This window comes from Parus major, chromosome 10 (assembly GCF_001522545.3).
Source record: "Parus major isolate Abel chromosome 10, Parus_major1.1, whole genome shotgun sequence".
NCBI lineage: Eukaryota > Metazoa > Chordata > Aves > Passeriformes > Paridae > Parus > Parus major.
Window position 1 is genome coordinate 17,828,500 of NC_031779.1, and position 21,630 is coordinate 17,850,129.

The 21,630-nt window shown below is 45.0% G+C and overlaps 1 protein-coding gene across 3 annotated transcripts in view; it reads right to left on the reverse strand.

Moving 5' to 3' along the window:
* The window catches only part of IGDCC4 (immunoglobulin superfamily DCC subclass member 4), an 86,932-nt gene that overhangs the window by 58,169 nt on the left and 7,133 nt on the right, over positions 1 to 21,630 (reverse strand). The window contains exon 1 of one of the 3 annotated variants that reach the window (XM_033516966.1): positions 18,542 to 18,653. The exons of the other annotated variants lie outside the window; for them this stretch is intronic. Coding sequence (XP_033372857.1) covers positions 18,542 to 18,638 — 97 coding nt within the window. The 5' untranslated portion in view covers positions 18,639 to 18,653. Of the gene's footprint in view, positions 1 to 18,541; positions 18,654 to 21,630 lie in introns of those variants that run through there. 3 annotated transcript variants of the gene reach the window in all.

Below are 21,630 nucleotides of genomic sequence, written 5' to 3' on the forward strand. Positions count from 1 at the left end.
CTACCTACTGCTGATAAAAGGGCTGCACTTTAAAAGAGTGTGTGTTAAGCATGCAATTAGGGTCAATGACACGCAAAATTACATATGCAGAGAGATGGAATTATTTCAAGGCTTGTGCTGGAAACTGCAGGTGCCCCTGGAAGGAAGGGCCTAACCCTGTCCCCACACATGGCCAATTCAGTGCCCATGGGGACAGGAACTTGTCAGGTTTGTCATCACTGCTGGGTTGTACAACAACCACTGAGAACTTGGTGTTGGGCCAGCTGTGTCACTTCAGTGATGAGGAGGCCACACAAGAACCCTGCCTGTTGATTGCCATTGTTATGGGACAGAACAGACCCTCTTCTGTCACCTTCACTAGGACATCCAGGGGCCAATCTCCCAGTCCTCAAAGACAAATTCCAGGAGGATACAGAGATGCTCATGTCACACACACATCCAGGCACTGTACTCCATGACAAAGGAGCAGGCACTGCCAACACAGAGCCACCTGCAAGTCCCTGGATTTAGGGTTTTCCCGCATGGATGCTTCCACCATGCTGATATCTCACACTCTGCAGGGAGAAAGGACAGCCAGAAGCAGCAGACATCCCTGAGCTTCCAGTGTGTACACACCACAATGGAACTGTGGCCCTGGCAGGTCCAGGCCAGGTAAATGTCACCAAGTGCCCACCTGTAGGGCAATTCTGCCCACTCATGTCTCCTAGGGCAGATTGGTCCTTTGAGGATCACAGCAAGCTACAGAGCTCAGTGGCTCCCCAGGAGGATAGAAGCAGGTGAACACAAAGCTGAAAGGCTGCCCCAGATGTACTGGAAAGACACTGCCTCTGGAAGCCTTTCCTGCAAGACAGCTGGTACCAAAAAACTGTATGAAGTAGTGAGAAATTTAGCACACCAAACACCTGTGCAGGTGACATGGACAAGCACAGGAGAGGGTTAACAGCTGAAGAAAACTCAGCTGAGCTCAGGACAGGAGGCACACTCAGATGCTGTCATGAGAAGCCCCATCCCTGAATCCTCATCCATGGAGAAGCAGTGACACAGACTCTGAAGGGATGTCCCTGTAGCAGCTGCTGCCAGCAGCATGTCACCGAGGCTCAGGCAGCCTGTGTGTACACACCACTTCTCTGGAGGCAGGGCTGCTATGGCAAAGACTGAGGTGTGTGATGCAGAGCTTATTCCAAAAGACTTGAAACTTCGTTGGGTAAAGTCTTCGTTCTTTGCCTTTCTTTATATTTTGTCATCTTTAGAAGCTCCTGTTCATCACTTGGGGAAACAGCCTGTGTATCCATCCTGTTTTCTAGTTTCTTCAGACAGCAATTAGAATGGCATTTTGCTGAAAATACTCTTCCTCTTCCAAAGGTGAAGTGTGAGGGGACAGCCAGGAATAGAGACTGGATCTGCAGTGCAGCTTCCCACAGTCAGAAGCAATTATCAGCCTCTCAAACTTCAATTCCTTAAAAAGTCAACTCAACCTGCTTTTAGCAGAATAAGAACAGAGCATACTTTCCATCACAGAAGAAATATTTGCTTTTCAAAAACATGTGGTGATGTTTCTATATCCGTAAATCCCCCAGCTCTTTTTCCCAAAATCAAAACCTACCTGGATCCAAGCTTCTACTTGGTTGGTCAAACATGTACGACCACCCCTGCTTGTTTGTTATTTAACACAGCCTGCTGGAAAGGACTCAGCTGGACAAATGAAGTTCCTACCCAACACCAGACTGCTCTGACCTGGCCCAAATCATCCAGCATCCCTCCTTCCTGCCCTTTTGGCCCCAAAATATTTCAAGTTTTTAGTGACAAGCTATTTGCACATACAGAGGTTGAGCAGCAGGGTCCAGAGTACAGTGCAGACCTGGCATTGCAAAAAGCTCCAATATGACTTTTGTCCCAAGATGTTAAAAAAACTGCATAAACAGTCCCTGATTAAGGAAAAAATACCTTCCAGGCTCTGGATGACGTAGGAGGAGGTCTGGTTCAAAACACCGCACTAAATTAGCAAGCCTGACAATGAGATAAAAGCCCCTTCAAGGGAAGGGATCAGAAGAGAGTAAAATTAGTCCAAGTGAGATCAAAGACAAATGAAATCAGGAATGTTAAGTGCTTACAGAAGCTGCTGACTATTTCCAACCTCCATTCTTCATCCTGTAGTGACAGAAATGGATAGGACTCTGGTTAAGTCAGAGCCACATGCTCATGCAGCCTCCTGCTCACCTCCACCCTCTTACCTGCCAGAGGTGATTTGTAATGAATGTAGTCAAGGTGGGCTCCCAAGACAGGAGCCAGAAGGGCTTTTCACACATCAGTCCTAGGCAGGTGCTCCAGCTACAGACCTGTGCTTTGGAGCCAAACAGCTTTTTATTTTTGACTCCTCCGGAAAGTAGTTTCAGCTGCTGAGCTATGCCAAAGTGGGCAGTAACAGCTTTCAGATCATAAATGTATGTGCAAGTACACACTCACATGTAGATACACATGACACACTTGTGCATTCACATACACAGAGTTCTGGGGGAATGCAGATGTATTCAAACGCAGAGCATGCCCTGGAATGGAGGGTCTTTGATGTAGCAAGTTAAAAGCATTTTGTTCCCATGAAAATTATATTTTCTGACCCAGGCTCTGCAGGGTTTTTTCACTCTCCCCTGTGTTGCTAACCCCTAGGCTATATTGTGCATAAAAACAGCCCAGGAGAAAATGTTCTTTTTCTCCCATCTATTTCCTCACTTCCATCAGCCATCCATCCACCTCTGGCATCCAGGCCCAGTGAAGTAAATTAAAAAGTCTCCTGTTGAGTGGCATAAAAAACCAGGGTGTTTCAAATGAACAAAGGTCGTCAAATCTTCAAGGCACAAAGCTGTCCTCTGCCCTCCACAGGAGCACAGCCCCTGCCAGCCTGAGTTCAGATCCAAGGCAGGCATCCGAAAATCCACATTAAATCAGCCAACAGCCCTTCCCCAGTCGCACACCTCAGCGTCCAGCCAAACCCCACTCCTATGATCTCCTCTCCCCAACATCAAAGGGAGGCAGGAATAGCCCAACGTACCACTGAGTAAAGGGGAAAAAGAACAGATTCTGTTGGGTTTTAATTTCAAATCTCTAACTAAGCAGGTGAAGTGTGAGCGAGCAACACAGCAAGGTCTGACAGATTCCTGACAATGCAATTACTGGGGCAGAGGTGAGACCCTCACAGCAGTGTTTTTACATCCAGGACATGCAATACTCCAAGCCTGCAGAGCTGGGAGCTTCCACTCCACAGCTAAGAACAGCACAAACCCCCACTTGTATCCTTGCACACAGGGCTATTTCCCATCCTTTCCCTGAGGTTTAATCACTTAAATCAAGGTGGAAAAACCTAGACAAGGGAGATGCTTGTTCTGGTGAAATTTTGGCTATCAGAAGTAAACATGTCCTTGAGCTCTGCTACACAGCAGGAGCAAATAAAAGGTTACTGTTCAACAGGAGACAAATGGCTTTGTGCGGAGGAGAACGAGTCGTGGTTTAGTAATTACTGTGAAAACAAAACATTCAGGCATAAACCAAAAAAGGATTCAGTGCACTGGCATATCTGTGTTTCTTTCCTAGTACAGCTGAAATCACCTGATCTACAACCCCTGAGTAAGGCCCTTAAGACTGACAGCACATCTCCATGAATTCAAAAAACTCATTCAGCTGGGGAAAGCCAAAGACATTTAGGCACACACAAAGATCCCAAGGCACAACCACTCCTACAAACCCCAGCCCACTCAACCATTCCAAGGCTCAGACCTTCATTTCAAGGCAAAGGAGGCTCATCTTGAGCATAGCTGAGTGAGGCCCCGGGAGCAGTTCAAGGACACCCAGCCCAAAGCAGCCAAACCGCTGACAGCCTCCAGTGCCTTCCTGTAAAACCCCTCCAACACTCCCAGCCCAAAACAAAGAGAGCTGAGCCAAGCCAGACAGGACCCATTACAGCACAGGCCTTGGGAGATTAATACTTCACAGAGAGCAAAGTACAAGGGTTTCTAATCTGACACACTTCCAGAGCTGACATCACTTCTAGTTCTTGGCAGCCAGAGATTTTCCTGGGGAGCCGCTGTTGTGCTGCAGGTCCCACAGCCTGGAGCCTGGCCAGCACATTTCCTATTCCACACACATCTGGCACTTTGAAACTGGCTTGTGCACCTTGCAGAGATCCAGCCAAAGAAAACCTTCCCAGGAGTGAGAAAGTGGCTCAGATGAGGAGAGCAGAGCGCTGGGTCATCGTGTGTGTTCTGTGGGATATCAGGCAGTAAGAGGAAAGGGCTCCTCTCTCCCCTCCACATCCCACAGGAGGTGGCAGGAATTCAAGCTGCATTTGAGCCTCTGCACTGTCGCCTGCCTTAATTTATGTATTTATTTTGGATGTTGAACTCGTGGAACTCAACAGCACAATTAATCTTATTTAATTGGGAGCGAACAGCACTTAAGAAATGTGAAGTTACTCCTTCCAAAGGGTTTTCCTACCTCTCAGCAAGCCAACTACTGTGCCATTGTTCTGCTTAATGTAACCTTCTGCCGATGCTCTTCAGAGGCTCTTAGAGCTGTAGAAAATCTTTACGTTCCCATTGTCTAATTCAAAGAGTGACTGTACTTCAGTGTGTCCCCATTAAAGCAACACAAAGCTCTCTTTCTTCTTGGAAACTTTATGCATTGACAATTACAAGTCAATAGCTTGGTCTCAGTCTGTTTTTAGGGCAATTGCACTTGGCAAGTGGTGACCCAGAAAGAAATCTGGACCAAGGTCTGCATGCTGGGTGCTCAGCAACACCAGCACTGAAAGCAGAACTGGAGGAGCTCTGGGCTTGGAGCACCCCACTCCCATGATCTCTACAGAATGAGAGGCTGAAAGAGGAGCTGGACACCTAAATCCCCTTGTGCATCACTTGTTCAGCCTCCCCACAGCACAATAAAATAGAAAACATTCTTCCACTAAACCTTAAGGAGGCCTGTGAGACAGAAGGGTCAAGATCCCTACATTCCCTACTTAGTTACCAGATGTTACTGGAACTTTCCACCTTGTAACAGCAACAGGAATAAGAAAGTTACACCTTCAACATCCATTAAGCCTCTCTGGAACAGAAGGCTCCTAAAACTAATCTCCAGAGCTGTTGAAAAGACCATTTTATTAACACTTGATATCCAGGCACAGCAGAGCAGTTCCAGTGCCGAGCGGTGCTCACCAGTGGGAAGCCAACCTTATCCTAATTCTGCATATAAGCAACCTGGATAGTTTATTTAATAATGCAGCATCTCCCACTGTTGCAGAAGAATATTTATCCAGCTGGCAGCAAGGGACTCTCAGATCATCCCCTGTCACTAAGCTGATCCCAGCCTTTCATGAGCAGCTGGGTGCCAGCCCAGCACTGCAGGCAGCAAGAGGCGGCATGTGGAGAGTGTCACATTGTCCCCACGTCAAGGGGCCAGGTACGAGGCCATGCCAAGAGCAATCCCCTCACACCCTGCACAGATCCAGCTGCAGCCATGGTGTACAGTGTCCTGGTCACTCCTCAACTTGGGCCTGGGGGCACACTGGTGCTCCTCAAGTCCTGGCACACATCCGGAGCCAGGATGAGCACTGGCAGGGAAAGTTGGAGCATGCAACTCTCCCCAAAGAACAATGCTGGGCATGAGTCTCTGGCCTTTGTCCTGTCCAAATCCCCAGTTCAAAAACAAAAGAGGAGAAGGGATGGCATGAAAAAACCATCTAAAATGCATGCAACACTGCATTGCTGTGGGCCATACCTGGGAAGGATGGTATCATCTAAAGCTGTAATTACAGTAAATAGATATGCTGGTTTGGGCTGGGATTTAATTAATTTTCTTCACACGGGGAATTGAATACCTTTGTGTAAAAATGTAACATACACCAAGAAAAACACCAAGGGAGTAGAACAGTTGAAAAGGTCTCCATGGAAATATTTTTGAAGATATGCTGAAGTCAACTGAAGCTGTTCATTTCACCCACCCAAGAACATGAAAGCCACCAACCCACACAGCCCTGTAAACTCCAACCTAGTAAAATACCAACTGATTTCTAGAAAGGACTAAATGCTCTCCTGCTTCCACACAGAAGCATCACATTTGCCCAAATATGTGTATCTACAGATGATGCCTAACAGATAGGAACAAACACCACACCAGCTCTCTAGCTCAACCTCCTTCTCATTGAGATGTGTATTATTCTGATGTGTCCCCTGCAACAAATGGTCCACAAAGATGAAACAAATCAATAGCAGTAAAAATTTATTCATTGTGTTGAATTGTCAATGGCAATTAAAACAGTAAACTGCTTGATTTTCACGAAGGTTAAGCTTTTGTATTTCCCCCCTTTGATCCCAGAAAGGTTTCTGATGGCAGAGGAAGCCTAGAATTTCAAAATCCAGATTTGCTAAACTCAGCCTTTTTCTCCCTAAGGTGTCTCACAATGGAAGAGGGAGATGTGTCCCCATGCAGAGCAATATAAATGTGAACCTCCCTTGCACTGAAGGATGCTCAAAGTGCCAAAATGACTTAAACACTAAAATCCCTGAAAGCCTCTCCACGGTCCCCACACTGCCTGATCCAGGGAGGACTGAGCTGTTCCTCTGCCTTTCCCAGCCACTCCACGCCCAGCACACAGAACACCAAACCTCAGGCTTCGCTCTACAAACATCTCCAAGGCAATGTCCATCGCATGGCCCTCATCCTTCCCTTCTTAAAAAGCCAAGGAGGAACAGCTGAGATGATCCCTGCAGAATCTGCTGCGAGCATGGGATACATGGGGAACTCAGCACAGAGCCCTGGGTTTGCATTCAGAGATTTACAGTGTGGAGGCACATTAAAATTACAAGCTTCAACAAGCGCACTGGAACAATAACACATCAGAGTCCTGTAATTGGGCCCTGAAATACACTTAGTGAAAAATACAGACCAGCTGCAATGCTGGAAATGCTCCTAATGCAATCCAAGGTAATTATTGGTAACAGACCATCAAACAAGTGCATTAATATGCTCTGATCAGAGAGAGAATCAGATGGGACAGTCTGGCACAGCAGCTTGTACCTGCAAATTATGTAAATTATTTGAAAGAGCAAAGCCCCAAAGCCCTAGAAACACTAACTCTAATGAAAGTTATTAAATGCTATTTTTGTTATCTGCTGGTGTTAACATCAGAAGGCCCATTTGCTGCAGTGACTGTAATTGTGCTGCCGAGGGTCTGGACTGAATAAGCTTGAGATTTGCAGACTAAAACGACTGCCTTGGATTTGCATGATCTCACCAACACCCGTTTAAACACATAATGACTTCCTGCATTTTTCACTGATGTTGGAAAGGAAACCCAGTTATTTTACTTTTGTGAGATGCACAGGTTCCTGATTTTACTTCATCATACATATACCTTATCTGCAAAGGACACAGAAGATCTTTAACTTCAGAAGAGTCTGAAAGAAGACTTCCTGTTACAACATTACCTATTTTTACACTTCAACTGTTTCAGCTCAGCATACTTTTAGGATACACTTTCATCTTTTCATATATGAGAAAGATAAAAGTATGCAGTATGATACAAGCTTCAGTATCATCCCTCTTGAGAATAGTCACTTAACCAGAAACTAACATTGCCAAATAAATACACAAAAATCCTTCACCTGTGGGCTACAGTTTAATAGTATTTTGTAGCTCTTTCCCCTGGGTGAACAGCTCTGCGTAGTCCAAAGATGCAAATATAAATACGTTAAACTGAAAAATGTTCAGTTCCAACAGTGAATATTTTATCAGTCACATTCTCACCACCCTACTGTATTTAAATAAAAAACAAAACAAAGGCAGCATACCCAATGCTAAACCTTGGGAAAAGTCTAAGAGGAATGAAACAGTGTCCCCACTCCAAGTCTTAATCCAGCAGCCAAACTTCCCAGATAATACATCCTGTCCTCCCTGCCAAACAATTCTTTAGCCTTTGTAACTCAAAATTTTACACACAAAATGTAGTGTAAAGCTGTGGAGCAAGCAGAGAATGCCCATTCTTCTTTTCCCTCATTTTAAAGACCTCCAGAAACTTGGGCTACACTTTACAATTTCAAAATAAACACACCACCTGTAATCTTATTTTCTTTTTTTTTTTTGCACACTGCAAAACAGGCACACTTCTAGCTTTAATGGTGCACCTGAAGACTCATCCACCTCCAGTGAGAGCCAAAGGCACCTCCAGTGAATTTCATGGCCTGGTTCACTGTCCATTTCCAGTATGTCAGGGGTGTTGCATGTCACCAAGCACAGCAAGAGAGCTCGGCAGCAAAAGAAAGATCAAGAGTGTGTTACAGGAAAAGGACACAAGCCCTTTGGCTCTGCCCCTGCTTGGGTGTACAAGGCTTGTGCTTGGAGCACCAGCTCGGCCCCAGAGCCCCACCTCTCCCACCCTGGCTCTCTGCAAAGGAGGCAGGAGTGGTAGCAGCTGCTGTAATTTATTAGTTGTGTTTGTTCACGCTCACCAACCCTCCCTAGGACGCACCGCTCCGATTGCAGCCAGACGGAAACGGCGAGTGTGACTGGAGGGAAAAACACTTCTCCATCACGTGTGCTTTCCCCTTCACAGGTTCCACTTCCAGTTGTCTTGCCTGTCATTAGAAGGAACTTACAACCTGCTGCTGAATGATGTACTGTAATCAATACAAACAGCCACAAGATCCCCTGGAAAGATTTGGGAGCACTGCTCAGCACTGATATTTATGAGCACAGGATCCCACAGACCAGAGCAGTCCCAACTCTCCTGAGTATTTCCACTGTTTACACTGAGATCAGAAAATTAAAATGATATTTTACGCTTAATGATTTGAACAAGACCTGTGAAGTCCTTCTCTCGGTCCCATTTACAACACAAACGCCAATGACAGAGCAGCAGATGGTCAGAAACACTCCCCTAGAATATTCAGGCGATTCAACTTGAATCTGTGCCCAAATCATTTAACTTTAATGGATTCTTTCATTAACAACCAAAGAAAGGGAATATGGTTGCCAGGACATTAAAATCACTTTTTCAATTATACTGTTATAAAATCGAACAAATTAGCTGTAATTCTTAGCTGAAGCTTAAATGGAAGCACGACTTTAAGAAAGAAATTAAAATTGATTTGGATTAGTGGGCATCAAGGGCTTTTTAAAAATTAACAAGATTCTTATGACTTCATAGCATGGATGGATTAGCTAGAGGTTTCGCTGCCCTATGCTTGCTACCTGCCAAAGCATGGCAGCTGGCTTCACAGCATTCGTTACAGAGGGGTTTAATTAGACTGAGGGGAGAGAACACAAGGATTGAAGCTGGAAACAAAGTTCTAGGGAAGCTGGGTGCTGTCTGAACCCACCTTTTGGACTCAGCCCAGTAGGGTCTTGGCAAAACTCAGGGAAATCATAACCTCTAAGCTTTAGCAGGGCAAGGTCTACAGGCTATAGTGGTTAGCTCAGGGTGGTCTTGCAAAACTGTACTGGATGCTTCACAAACACCAAAAGAAAATCAACCCCAAGATGTCTGCTGTAAGAACACATAACTTTAATGCAGGCTGAAAAAAAAAAAAAAAAAAAAAAAAAAAAAGAAAGATCCAAATATCACAAAAACCCAAAGCAGGTAAGGATTAACAATGGGAGCAATGGAAAGAGCAATCCATAAAGGAAACAGGAACTGTAACACTGGGCACCAGGATGCAAGCTACCTACAACACAGAGCAATGGGGTCACACTAGGAAGAAAAATGTCCTTTATATTGTATAATAGGAACTTAATGAAAGAGACCTTCACTGAACACAACTTGCATTGATCCTAAAGACCAGAACCCTAAGATGTACTTTTAGAGAGCCATCCCCCTGCCAGGGAAGGGAGTGATTTGGAACTGCTGCCCAGAAAAAAAGAGACTGAAACCAAGCTGGAGACTTTTATACCTGTACTGGACAAAGCCTTTTAAAAATTATGAAAAAAAAAAAAAAAAAAAGGCTCTAGTGGGAACAATCCTGTTTTGACCCCTGTGAGCTGGACGGGATGTTCCAGCACTCAGGCTCCACCCCAAACAGCTCCAGGATGATGCACTGCCGAGAGCACCTGCCAGCTGGCACAACTGGCCTCTCTGAAAGGTAAATGCAGCAGAACATTTCAAAACCTGTCTCATGAAATCTTGCAACACAAAGCACTTCAGATGACTCCCCTTTACAAGTCAGCATTTCATATTTAGTTATTTCTGCTCTTTATTGCAACACAGTGGGTGGCAATTTGCATCAGTAAAAGCTGGCTAGAAAAGTTAATCTTCCTTTGGACAATCCTGAATATTACTGCTTTGCCATAATCCTGCTGGTTTGTCACCCTGTATCTGGCTTTCAGATATGCCACAGAGTAATGTTCTCCAATAAATCAAGAAGAGCTTCACCCTTTGAACCAAGCTTTGAATTGTAATCGCTGTGGGTCTCCATATGCTTGTTAGCAGGTCTTACATTTAAGAAAACAGAAGAACACATTTTAATCCAGAACCTTTCAAGATCCATGTGTCTTTTCTTTTAATGATTTAAAATCAGGGCACCCTCTGGCTTTTGGTTAGAACTAATGGCAAGATTTGGCCTAGTAGGGTGGCAACTATGCACACATAACACACACAACCAAGACCTTTATCTCATCTAAGGTAGGGATCTGAAAAGCCTGGAGTTGGTAAGAAAGGAGACCCCTGGATGAGAGTCACTGACAGTGATCTCTTTGCAAAGCAGAGAGAGCAAAGGCAAAGCAGAATGGGCTTCTGCAAACCAATGTTTTAGGCTGAAGGTGACTTTTGCACCACTGCAATGGAACAGGAGCAGGCACATCCAATCCAGGTGCTTCTGTTGAGCAGCAGCAAATTCCAGGGTAAGGAATGGTGATTTCCAGCCAAGAGTATAGGAACTTCCTGACACAAACTGCTTGATCCAATCAAGCAGCACAGACAGCAACCATACCTGTGAAACCTGGCCTCCAGGCTAACACACAGGAGCAGGTAGAGGAACTTCTCACCACACTGTAGGCACCAGCACCTCTGTCCAACTGTGAGTTAGAAGTACCTACAGGGACTTCTGAATATCCATTTTGACTTGTCTACAAGTAGAAGCTTATTAATATCACAATTATTAGTAACAATTATACAACTATTATATATGTTAATATATGTCAACAGAATAAGAATATTAATATATTCTCTACAGGGTATTTCACAGAATTAATGAGATCTCATAATGAGCCTAACCTCTCTGACATCTTGCTAATACTTATTTCTAAGCAAGCTACTAAATTCAGTGTGCATCTGCTCCAGCATTGAATTGGCTTGCAACTCAACTTGATACCCGTAGGTGAAAAGGACGTGAATTCTGATGAAGGGAGGTTTCTGCCTTTCTGGGGGCAGTGACAGAAGAGGCAGATGTACATTTATTCCTGTTGCCTTTATTATCAATCTGGTTCCTCTACTAGAGGCAGCACTGAGCAGCCAAGGCTTAAACCAGCCCAGCTCCTGCTGCAGTGAATGGCAGCAAGTCCCCGAGAGCTCTTTGCCGTTGACACATCAATTCAAGCACATCACAGGGCTGTCTCTATCTCCAGTCCTAACTCCTCCCCAAGACCTTCAAAGTCAACTCCAGCGAGGCTGCTGCTCACAACATTGTTTTCCTAGTGGTCTTAGCCACGGAAAGGGAAGGAAGCACTCTCCCATGCACTGGGAAAGAAACCACAGTGCAGTCCCACAGCCAGTGAAATGTGCCCTCGGCATCCTCAGAGCCAGAGACAGTGGTACACCCAGAGGCACACAAGGCATCTCTTGAGTTCATCCACATCCTATCTCCTGTACAAGCTGAGATTCAGGAACAAGAGGTAACTCATTTCAGCACCAGATCCTAAAAGCCCTAATTCTCTGGTAGCAAATTCAGCAGCAAAATTCCCACAGAGAGGAGGATTTAGCCCTTGAGAAGCCCAAAACAAAAGCAGCATCTGTGACTCACCCATGAGACCCACAGCAACAACAGTGTAAAAATTACATTCACATGGACTTGATGCTACTCATGGAAAACAACTCTGGAGCCTTTTTGCTGGCAGACCCCATCTCTGAACACTCTTCTTTCCCTCTTTTGTTCTTTATAGGATATTTGCATGGAAACAAGAGCCCTGTTTCTCAGCTGCTCATGTCATCCTGCTGTCTGCCCTTCCTTAACAGAAGACAGGCTTTTCAGAGAGGCTGTTTTCAGGCAAATAGCCTGGAATGACAGAAGAACAGAGCACATGAGCACCTCCCAGAGCCAGAGTGCCAGTACCAAGCCAGGGATATTCCCTGTGCACAGACAGTCTCTCACTCTTTTAGTGATGGAAGCTGCTGGATACACGGGAAGAGTTCACTGGCAGACTTTCAGATCATCTTCCATGGAAAACAAGTCTCTTACTTCAAGACCATGCTGAGAAGGTCCAGTTATATGGAATGCAACATCAATTACCAGCCAGGAAAAGCCCTGCTAGCCCGAGGTACCCCCAAATTCAGCACTGAATTGTGGCTCCATCAATATGAGACTCAGACTCCTTCAAAAAAACCAACCCAACAGTTATGGCAGGTTCAGATTCTGCTCTTGCCCCTGAATCTTCCTGTAATTTTTGCTCTTTTATAAGCATATTACTGTTGTTCCAGTGGGGTTGTCTGTGTGGAAAGTCTAACCAAAGCAGGGGAAAGCTGACAGCGACCTGCTCCGTGTATCCAACTCAGAGTGTGAGCCAGACAGCGCTGTCAAAGGGCAAAGAATACACTCTGGAAACAAAACCTCTTTGTTCCTCTAATTTTGTTCCAGTTAAGTCAGTTCAGCTGTTCCATATAACCAGTCAAAAACATTCAGCATTTCCCAAAGTATTTTAAGACTTCAAAGTTGTAGGTTTTATTTTGACAGTTTTAAAGCGCATAGCTTTTTTTTTTCTTTACAGATTTTTTTTTGCATTAAAAACAAGGCTGTTTAATAAATTAAGCTTTACAACAACCACTGCCGCTCTGCTTTTATCATGGCTTCAATTAAAATATTGTTTCTTGAAGACAGCTAACGGCTTCTGAGAAAAAAAAAAAATGAGGGTGTTTCACTGAGAATGTTTTCAATAGACTCAATTTGTTAAAACTTGTGATTAAAACCAAACTCCAAGTAGGGCAGGCTTAAAACCAGGGGGGTTTAAAGCTGTCTAAGTTGCTGATATGAACTCAAAACTTCACAGCCTTAAATGAGCATACCTAAAAAGTAAATTCTTCAACACCCAACAGTGAAATATTTAGGAAAAAGTGACCTATCCAACAGTCACTGATGAGGAAAATGTAGGAAAAACACTGTTTAGAGTAGTACCTGGCAGCTCAGCAGAGACAGGAGCTCACCAGGAGCAGGCTGTTCCAGAACAAAACCTTTCTACATAACCCAGGCAACAGATCTGACCTTTTAATCTACAAAAAACAGTTCAGCCCCCTGAACTCATTAATGGGGGAGACCTGCCCCTCAAACCCATTTTTTTTTTTTCACAGTCTCAGGGCCAAACCTGTTCTGACACCGATTGCCTCCTGTCAGGAAAGTGCTGGAACAGCTCAGGGACAAGACCTGTACTGAAACCAAACCTGTCTGAACTCTCCCCGTGTAACCTGAGCTCCGCACAGCCGCGCTGACATTGTCACCACACTGAACGGGAGCCAGGCAAGCAAACCAACGACTCGAAGGACTCGTGTCTTCAAAAGCAAACAAAAGAGGGTTATAAAAACTAATTAGCTGTTTGTGCTCGCTGCTGCTCCTCTCTGCAAAGCTGTAACCACAGCGAGTACATCTCTGAGGGCTTCTCAACAGCGGCTCTGGAATGGCCCGGGCTGGGCCAGCTTCACGGTGCCAGCAGCAAAGGCCCTAATCCCACAGTTTTGAGGTCAAAGCTCCACTCGCACAGTTCACAGTACAGCCCACAACCAGCTGTGTCAGCACAACTGAGAAAGCAGGATCAAGCAGCCGTGGGGACGAAGCTTTTAAGCCTGTGATGCTGCCAAATGCTTCGTATCACAGCCCTGCCTATTTGCATTTCTGCCTTGGGCCCCATCTGTAGCTTCCCATCCATGTAAAAGCTGTCCCCAGGGAGAAGAAAGGCTACTGTCCATTTGTTCAACACATCTCAAGTGCATCCAGCTTCAAATGAAATAGGTCCTTAAACTCTTTTCCACGCAGTTCTAACTCTCTTGTTGTCTGAGGGCAGGGAAGACCAGAAATGGGAGTAACTGGTCCAGTGGCTTTGATCAGTCAGCACCAGGCACCAGTGCAGCTCCCAGCCTTCCATGCCAACACCACATCCTCACCATCAGAAACACACACACACACACTTAATTCTCTCCTCAACTTCCTCTTCAGATAAAGGATCCTACAAAGTAGGTCTCCAAATACAGTATCAGTTAAATCACTTTGTAATAACACAGAGGAATATCTTTAAAATATGGTTACATCCTGTTCCAGAAGTCTTAATGAGCCATATTTTTAGTCCAGGAATAACCTGAAAACCAGCAGAGACACACTGCAGCACTAAAACTATGTCACTGTAAAGCTATTTCATTATAAGCCACGGCTCTCTTTGCACAGATAATTTCTTCCAAGAGCCCAACTAAACTGCTACAAGGTTTTCCAGCAGGCACACGTGCAAAGCAGCCAGAAATAAGCCTAATATACCAGGCAGAAGTTGAGAACCAGGAGAAAGAAAAGAATAAACAGAGGAGATGGGTCCCTTTCAACACACGTGTCTCAGCAGAGGTCACTGCAATGACTGGGAGCTGGAGGAGGGCCAGGACACCATGCATGCATCTGTCAGGGATCCCACCCAGGCTCCAGGCAGGCATCCTCACACACACGGGAACTGCAAGGCTGGAGAAAGCAGGAGCTCCAGCTCAGACCACCCAGCCTCTTGTGCCTTGCACTTGCTACCTGCAGTGACAAAGTGACTGACACAGCCACAGCTGGCAGAGCTGCACGAGGGAGCACAGACCGTCCTCCAACAGCCATTTGCATCCTCATCAACATCCCCAGGTGACAGACTCATGGAACACAGAGGCAAGGCCAGGCATCCGGCACCCCAACTTGCTCAAGATTCATGCGAGAAGCAAGTAGATGAGGTACAGACAGGATCCAGACATGACGGTGGCAGGACATTTCTGCTCATGCTCAGAGGTTTGAAGAATTCAGCAACACCCACAGCAGCTCATTCCCAAAGCCCCTGGTCTGAACACTGCACTGCCTGGGAGTCCTGCAGGGCTTGTGACCTCAGAAGGGGCTGAGGAGAGGCACAGACACAGCCCCCATCATCCACATTCTGGGGAGAATGATCGCTCTCCCACTCCCTCTAAAGAGAAAACAAATCACAAAGACACCCCAAGCAAATGCTGGTGGACTGACACTCTGTCTAACTCAGAGGGGCAATGTGAAACTCCAGTGGCTCTCAGGCTCTAGAGAGAAACTCTGAATTGCTTTCCTGGAAGCTGCACCTTCCCCAATCCTTGAAGAAAGCAGGGGTAAGGGAATACCCATACACTCCTTATCTCCTTAACATGAGGAAAAGAAGAATCTAAAATGGGCTTCTCTTCTGAACCAGCTCCAAAGCTATCTCAGAAAAGCCATATTATCTCCCAGCAGCCCAAACCACTCCTATTTGTTACAGAATAATAAAGCCATTACTACTGAGCAATCACATTATTACACTGGTTTTTTTACATGGCTGTAATTTAACAGTTCCTCACTGTTTGCTTTAGAAAATCTGTTCTTGAAAGGTCTATAAAATTATGAACTCTTGCTCCAGTTTGAAAACATAGGCACGAGCAGGGATTTCTGTTTCCTAACAAATCACATACCCCTACTAGTAAATACCAGCTTATAAGAAACATCTTTTGTTTATTGAAAGTAAATAGCATGTGGACATTTTAAACAAAAAGAAGGTGGGAGGCAGAGGGGGGACAGACAGATTATGTTTTTCACTTTCATTTTGCCTTGTGTCTAAACAAACAGTCCCTAACAGCTTTGTTTTCCAAACCAACTTTCTCCCAGCTGCTATCTGGAACTACAGAAAGGGAAAACAATACTCAAGATGTACAAGGATTACTTGACTTTACACACTCGTTTTACTCAGTGGTCTGGCTACACAAGTCACAGGGAGAGCTGCTAGGAATAAGCAGTAGGCTTGGAGAGACTGGTTGGCTTCACATCAGTACTGGGAGGGTTCACTCAGACCCTCATGCAATGCCAGAGGGAATCAGCATTTTGCCAAGCTTTTGTGACAGGTCCCAGTTTTGCCACAGGAACTGATCCACTGCCTTCCACCGAGCCACAACCACACAGAAACTTGGAAGATGACTCTAACAACAGCTTAGAGAGGAGTTCAGAGAAAACAGCTCTTACAGACCATCAGGGACAGCTACCTGAAAACAAACTATCACCCTGATCTTTTAGCCATGGTTTGTACTGTTTCCATGAAGTACAGGAAGCACACAGATACCAACCCAAAAAGGCACAACAAATTATACCAGGATGGAGCACACTCTAATGTTTCTGAATTTTTCATCATCTTCAAGATCAAAGATATTAATAATCAAAGATCTTTCTCATCCCTCTGCCTTCAACTGATGATCAAGGCACCAAATATTCCCACACTCCTTTTTCCTGCCTTCTTGCTACACAGTTTAGTGTTACTTAGACCATGTCTATCTCACAAGTTCCTTGCCCACAAGAGATGTAGCAACACTTCACTAAAGTTGCAGGGTGGGAATAGCTAGAGTTAATATTTTGATCCATTTCACTCAAACAGCAGAAGATTCCTTATATCCAGGCATTAATAGAGACACATGACTTGAAGAGAGTCTCAGAAATGATGTGCAAATACCTGGCTCTATCACAGCTCTCACAGATCACTGAAACCTGCTATATTTAACCCACCACTTCTTTAACTGCCCATCATGCCACAACAAAACAGCCCCTCCACAGATGATGGTCCAGCCCCTTCTAAGCTGGACCTTCACAAACATTACCCAAAAAAGGCATTTGAAGGGCCTCAGATGGAGTCCAGAACTTCTCACTTATACCTCATTCACCCCATCCAGGTCTTACAGGACCTGTTACAGCACCTGTTCAACTGGAAATATGAGAAGCAAACCCTCTGCACGAGCCCTTTCACAAGGCCTGTTTCTCCCACGTCTGTGTAGCTGCCACAACAGCAAAGTCCCCCTGACAGCACATGGATTTTACTGCTACTCACAGTGCAAATGAGATAATTAGGTCAGAAATCTTCAAAGCCCTGCCACTGCTGTGGGTAATGAGATTCTGCAGTTCACCTGAAAATAAAAATGGAAGGAGAAGGATAGGTAAAGCTCCTTCCCTACCAACAGCCTGAAGTCAAGCTGTGAAGCCATCCAGGAAACAGCTTAGTCCTGCTTCCATCAAGAAGAGGCCCTTCCTAGCAGCTGAGAAATCAAGGCATGAATACAACCCTTGAAACAGAAGAGCATTCATATGGGAAAACCAGGGGCACAACAGATTTGCCAATAAAACACAAGGTACAAGCAGCCAAACTGCCACATTTTAATCAGTGACAGCCCTCTTATCTTGCTGTGTGCTGGCTTTCTCCTTTCAGAAAAAGACCAGATCACATCTTTGTTCTTACCTGAAATACTGTCTTCAAAAAAAAGGGGCAGAAAACCCTTCTACAGGGGTGTCACTTCGCTGACAACCCAAGACACAAACACTCCTAAGACTGAGGTGAAAGCTTTCACAACAAACAAAATCACCTGGCATGTATTTAGAACTATTTATTGTATAATTCTGTCTTCTGAAGCTAAACAAAGAGCCTCTCTTGTTTGCTCTTGATAGGCTGAGGTTCAAGTCTGGAGTGTGTCTTCAGGGCAGGGTGTAAAGCCATAATGCAGAGCAGCTACAGAATGTCAATGAACAGCTCTGGTTTCAATCCTACCAGGAGCACAAGGAAATACACGTACAGACCCTCTTCCTACTCCTAGTGTTTTCCAGCTCTCTCCAAACAACCAGCCTGTCCTGCAGAGTCCCTGCAGAAAGGCCTAGATGTGCAACTTGTCACTCAGAGAGGACAAGAACCAACCCAAGCATCGAAAGTAAGTCGTCTACTCTCAAGAAGAGAAGTCAGGCTCGTCAAATTCCTGCCAACTCTACTGCATTTCCCAGGTAATTGCACAAACCATGAATTAATAAGAAATAATGAGCCAGCACACAGGGGAAGAGAAGACAATTCAGAACAGCAACAAAGAGAACTAATGGAAAAGTACATTTTAATAACTCAGTGCAGACGACTGTCACTGCAAGCCCACATCGCCCCAAGAGAGGCGCCACCTCCCTGGGAGGACACAAGGACACACAAGCCACCCACACAGCGCAGGAACACAAGGCAAAGGTGAGGGGGATTTAGGGCAGGAGTTAATTTTACAGAGAACAGACACCGTGGGCAGTCCTGACAAAGCACCAGCCTGTCCAGGGACAGCCTTGTCACTACCCACCACATGTCCTTCGGGAAGTCACAAAACCCATCTGGGCTTCACTGCCTGGCTTCAGCTGCAGAGTCTGACAGCAGCTCCCTCCATGGGTGTGGACCATCCCTGCTTTATCTAGACCTGCCCTGCTTCTTTCTGTTATCACTTATCCACAGGTATGTTATCAATGCAGCCAGCCAGACTTGCTGGCACAATAGCAGATAAAAGAGGAGGCTTGACAGAGAAAATAATAAAATGGGAGATGATAAAATGTTAAGTCAAAGGGGTGCTCAGAGCTAGACATGCATGATCTTACCAAGGACGTGTCCACCTTGGGACTTTAATCCTCCTGGTTTAATTTCTTACCTAGTCCTGTTTGAAAAGACAGTATCTGGTTGTGATCTGGAAACTCAGTTACCATGCAAAGACCAAACTGATCTCTTACAGCTCTCAGGGATTGTGCTAGGAAAAACACAATATGGCAATATAACAGCCATATCTGTGGCTACAGGAATGCACATAAAGGTGGAGGAAAACAAGGAGCAGTACAAACTTTTGAACATGGTTAGAAGAAAGGGTCAGAATGGGTGCAAATCTGCCCTCCCATTTCCAAACTTAAACTTACATCTATCGTAACAACAGGAGGAAAATACATTTCACAACCTATTTCAAAAATGCCTCACACATACTAGGCTGTTTAACTTTCCAGCATCTACAGTGCATTTACCCACTGTCAGCGCAAGTTTCTCTTCAGAGCACATAAATCTTTCCGTTTTCCAAAGCTGCAGCCAGCTGAAACCTGACAGTTTGAGGACAAAGCAGTAAAAGGCCCGGGTGTGCTTCCAAATGGTGAAGGACACGCTTTTGACACACAGTATCTGAGCAGCAGAATCCTTTTGAGGACTCTCACACCACTTTGGGGCCCTCCTGGATCAATGTGGATCCAGGCTCGGACGTGAAGCTTCTCCCTGGCCATCTCTGGCCTTCTGCTTATCTCACCAAAACACATCTGAAAACAACACCTGGATTTACATTGAGATTTCAACAAAAACACTCCAGATCACCCTCTTTTCTCAACAGTGAGGAGAGTTTTGCCTCTGTGCATTCAACTGCTAGATGAGCACTATAGCTGCTCTGGACCAAGGAATACAACTTCATTTATTACTAAAACCAGACTTATTTCCATTAATCTACACTAATTACTGCTGCTCCTCCTTTAATGAGGTCTGTTGTGCCTCAGCTCATAACACCAGCATATGAGAAACCCTCATCTTCATAACCAAGCCATTTTGGGCCACTTTGAACAGCTCCTTCTCTACTGTTAGGAGCAAGTTGTGAGAATGATGTCTCTTTCAGAAAGCCAGTTTTATTTCAGGGAATGCTGTGTGATCATTCTCATGTTCAGGTCAACAACAGCCTCGCAAAATCTCCTTTATCCAACTTTTACTACTGTTGAGCAGAGATTAACTTAATTGAGTCCAACCCATATTAGTCAAGGATTATTCGTTAGTCACCAGCCTATAATCACTTGCATTTTCCAGAAGAAACATTTACATTTCTCAGAAAACTTGCAGAATAATCCAAGTCACCTTTTTAATGAAATCTATATAAAAACACACATCCACATTGTTGTTTCCCCCCCGTCCAAAACACACAATTAGTTCAGCTTAGAAAATGCTATAAAAATCAGTTCTGTCAAATTTGCAGTCCAACAAATTTTCTTCTGGCGAGAAGAAAATACTCCCTATGAGGGCAGCATTTTTTTAAACCTCACAAACTTTCAAATACACAAAAAAAGTATTCAGGAATTTTCATTTACAGGCCTGCACATACCACATACCAACTTAACCCTTCTGTTTAAAGTCTAAATGGAAGTTACACAGATGTGCCCCATCCTGATGCTTCCTCTGGTTTCCTGCATGTGAACATCCTGCTGCAACCCCCCCAAATCTGCCTCAGCAGCACCTTGGCTGCTCTGCAAAGAGACACTTTTGGAGCTGAAAGTTTCTTTACTTTTCCCTTGGCTGGCTCTGATCCCATCACATCTGGAAAGCCACATCCAGCTTTCAGACTGGTTGTCTGAGCTGAATGGCAGCTCTGCACTGAGCTGGGAGGAACTGGTGCCCTGGGGATCTGCACAGTCCAGATCCAAGAAGTCAGGCTTTGAACTGAAGCAGTAAAAGATTTCCCCAGCTGAGCAAACACCTGACTGCTGAGAAAAGCAGGGCTTACTTACTACTGTTACTGTAGAAGGCTGAGATTATGGATGGAAAACAGGTGAAAGACTTAAGGACCTGCATGTACTCGGCTCAGTAAAGAGCAGGTTATCAGGAAATTCGGTGAGGGTACACATCCTTCACACACCCCTACAAACCCCAGCTGGGTGAACTCAGACTGAAGGTGCACATCACTGAGCAAGGATGTCAAACCAGCCTCCCGAGGGGCTGTGATGGACAAGCACCCACAGCAAATGTTTAAGTTAGAAGTGGGTGCTACTTTTTAAGAGATGCTCTTTTTCAAGCACAACCATTCAACCTGGAACAAGAAACATCTCAGCTTCCCACAGTACACAAAAAGGCAGCACAATATACTGCTTGCCTTAAACATATTGAACTATCCCAAGTGCCTTCACTGGTGTAAAAAACAAAGAATGATCTGACAGCTCAGCCTCATGCCCAGATGCTGAAGTGCTGCTGAAGCCTTTCACCCCTCACTTAACTCCTCTGCTACTAAACAGCAAATCCTGGCAGCAGCCACAAGCATGAAGTAAATGGGAAGCTCTTCTCTGCCAGCAGCTGGGAGAAACTTCCATCTCTCCCCACTTTGCATGTAAAGAAAACTCTACAATAGTACTTGTGGTGATGCTGCTCGCCAGATTTTCCACTGACAGACTCTTGAGGAAAGCCTCCAGATAGGAAGTCTGCTCCTAAGGACCCTCTTCAAGTGGATGACTTTTGACTTCGGGAATGTATGGTTCATCTTCCTGAGGAACAGTTCCTTTTGTTTTCAGTACAGAGAAACAGAGTACAAAGGAAAAGAAAGAAAAGTTGCATTTACTGTGACCTAGGGAACATAGAGCTAAATAAATTTGATCAATATTTTGATTTCTCTGACAA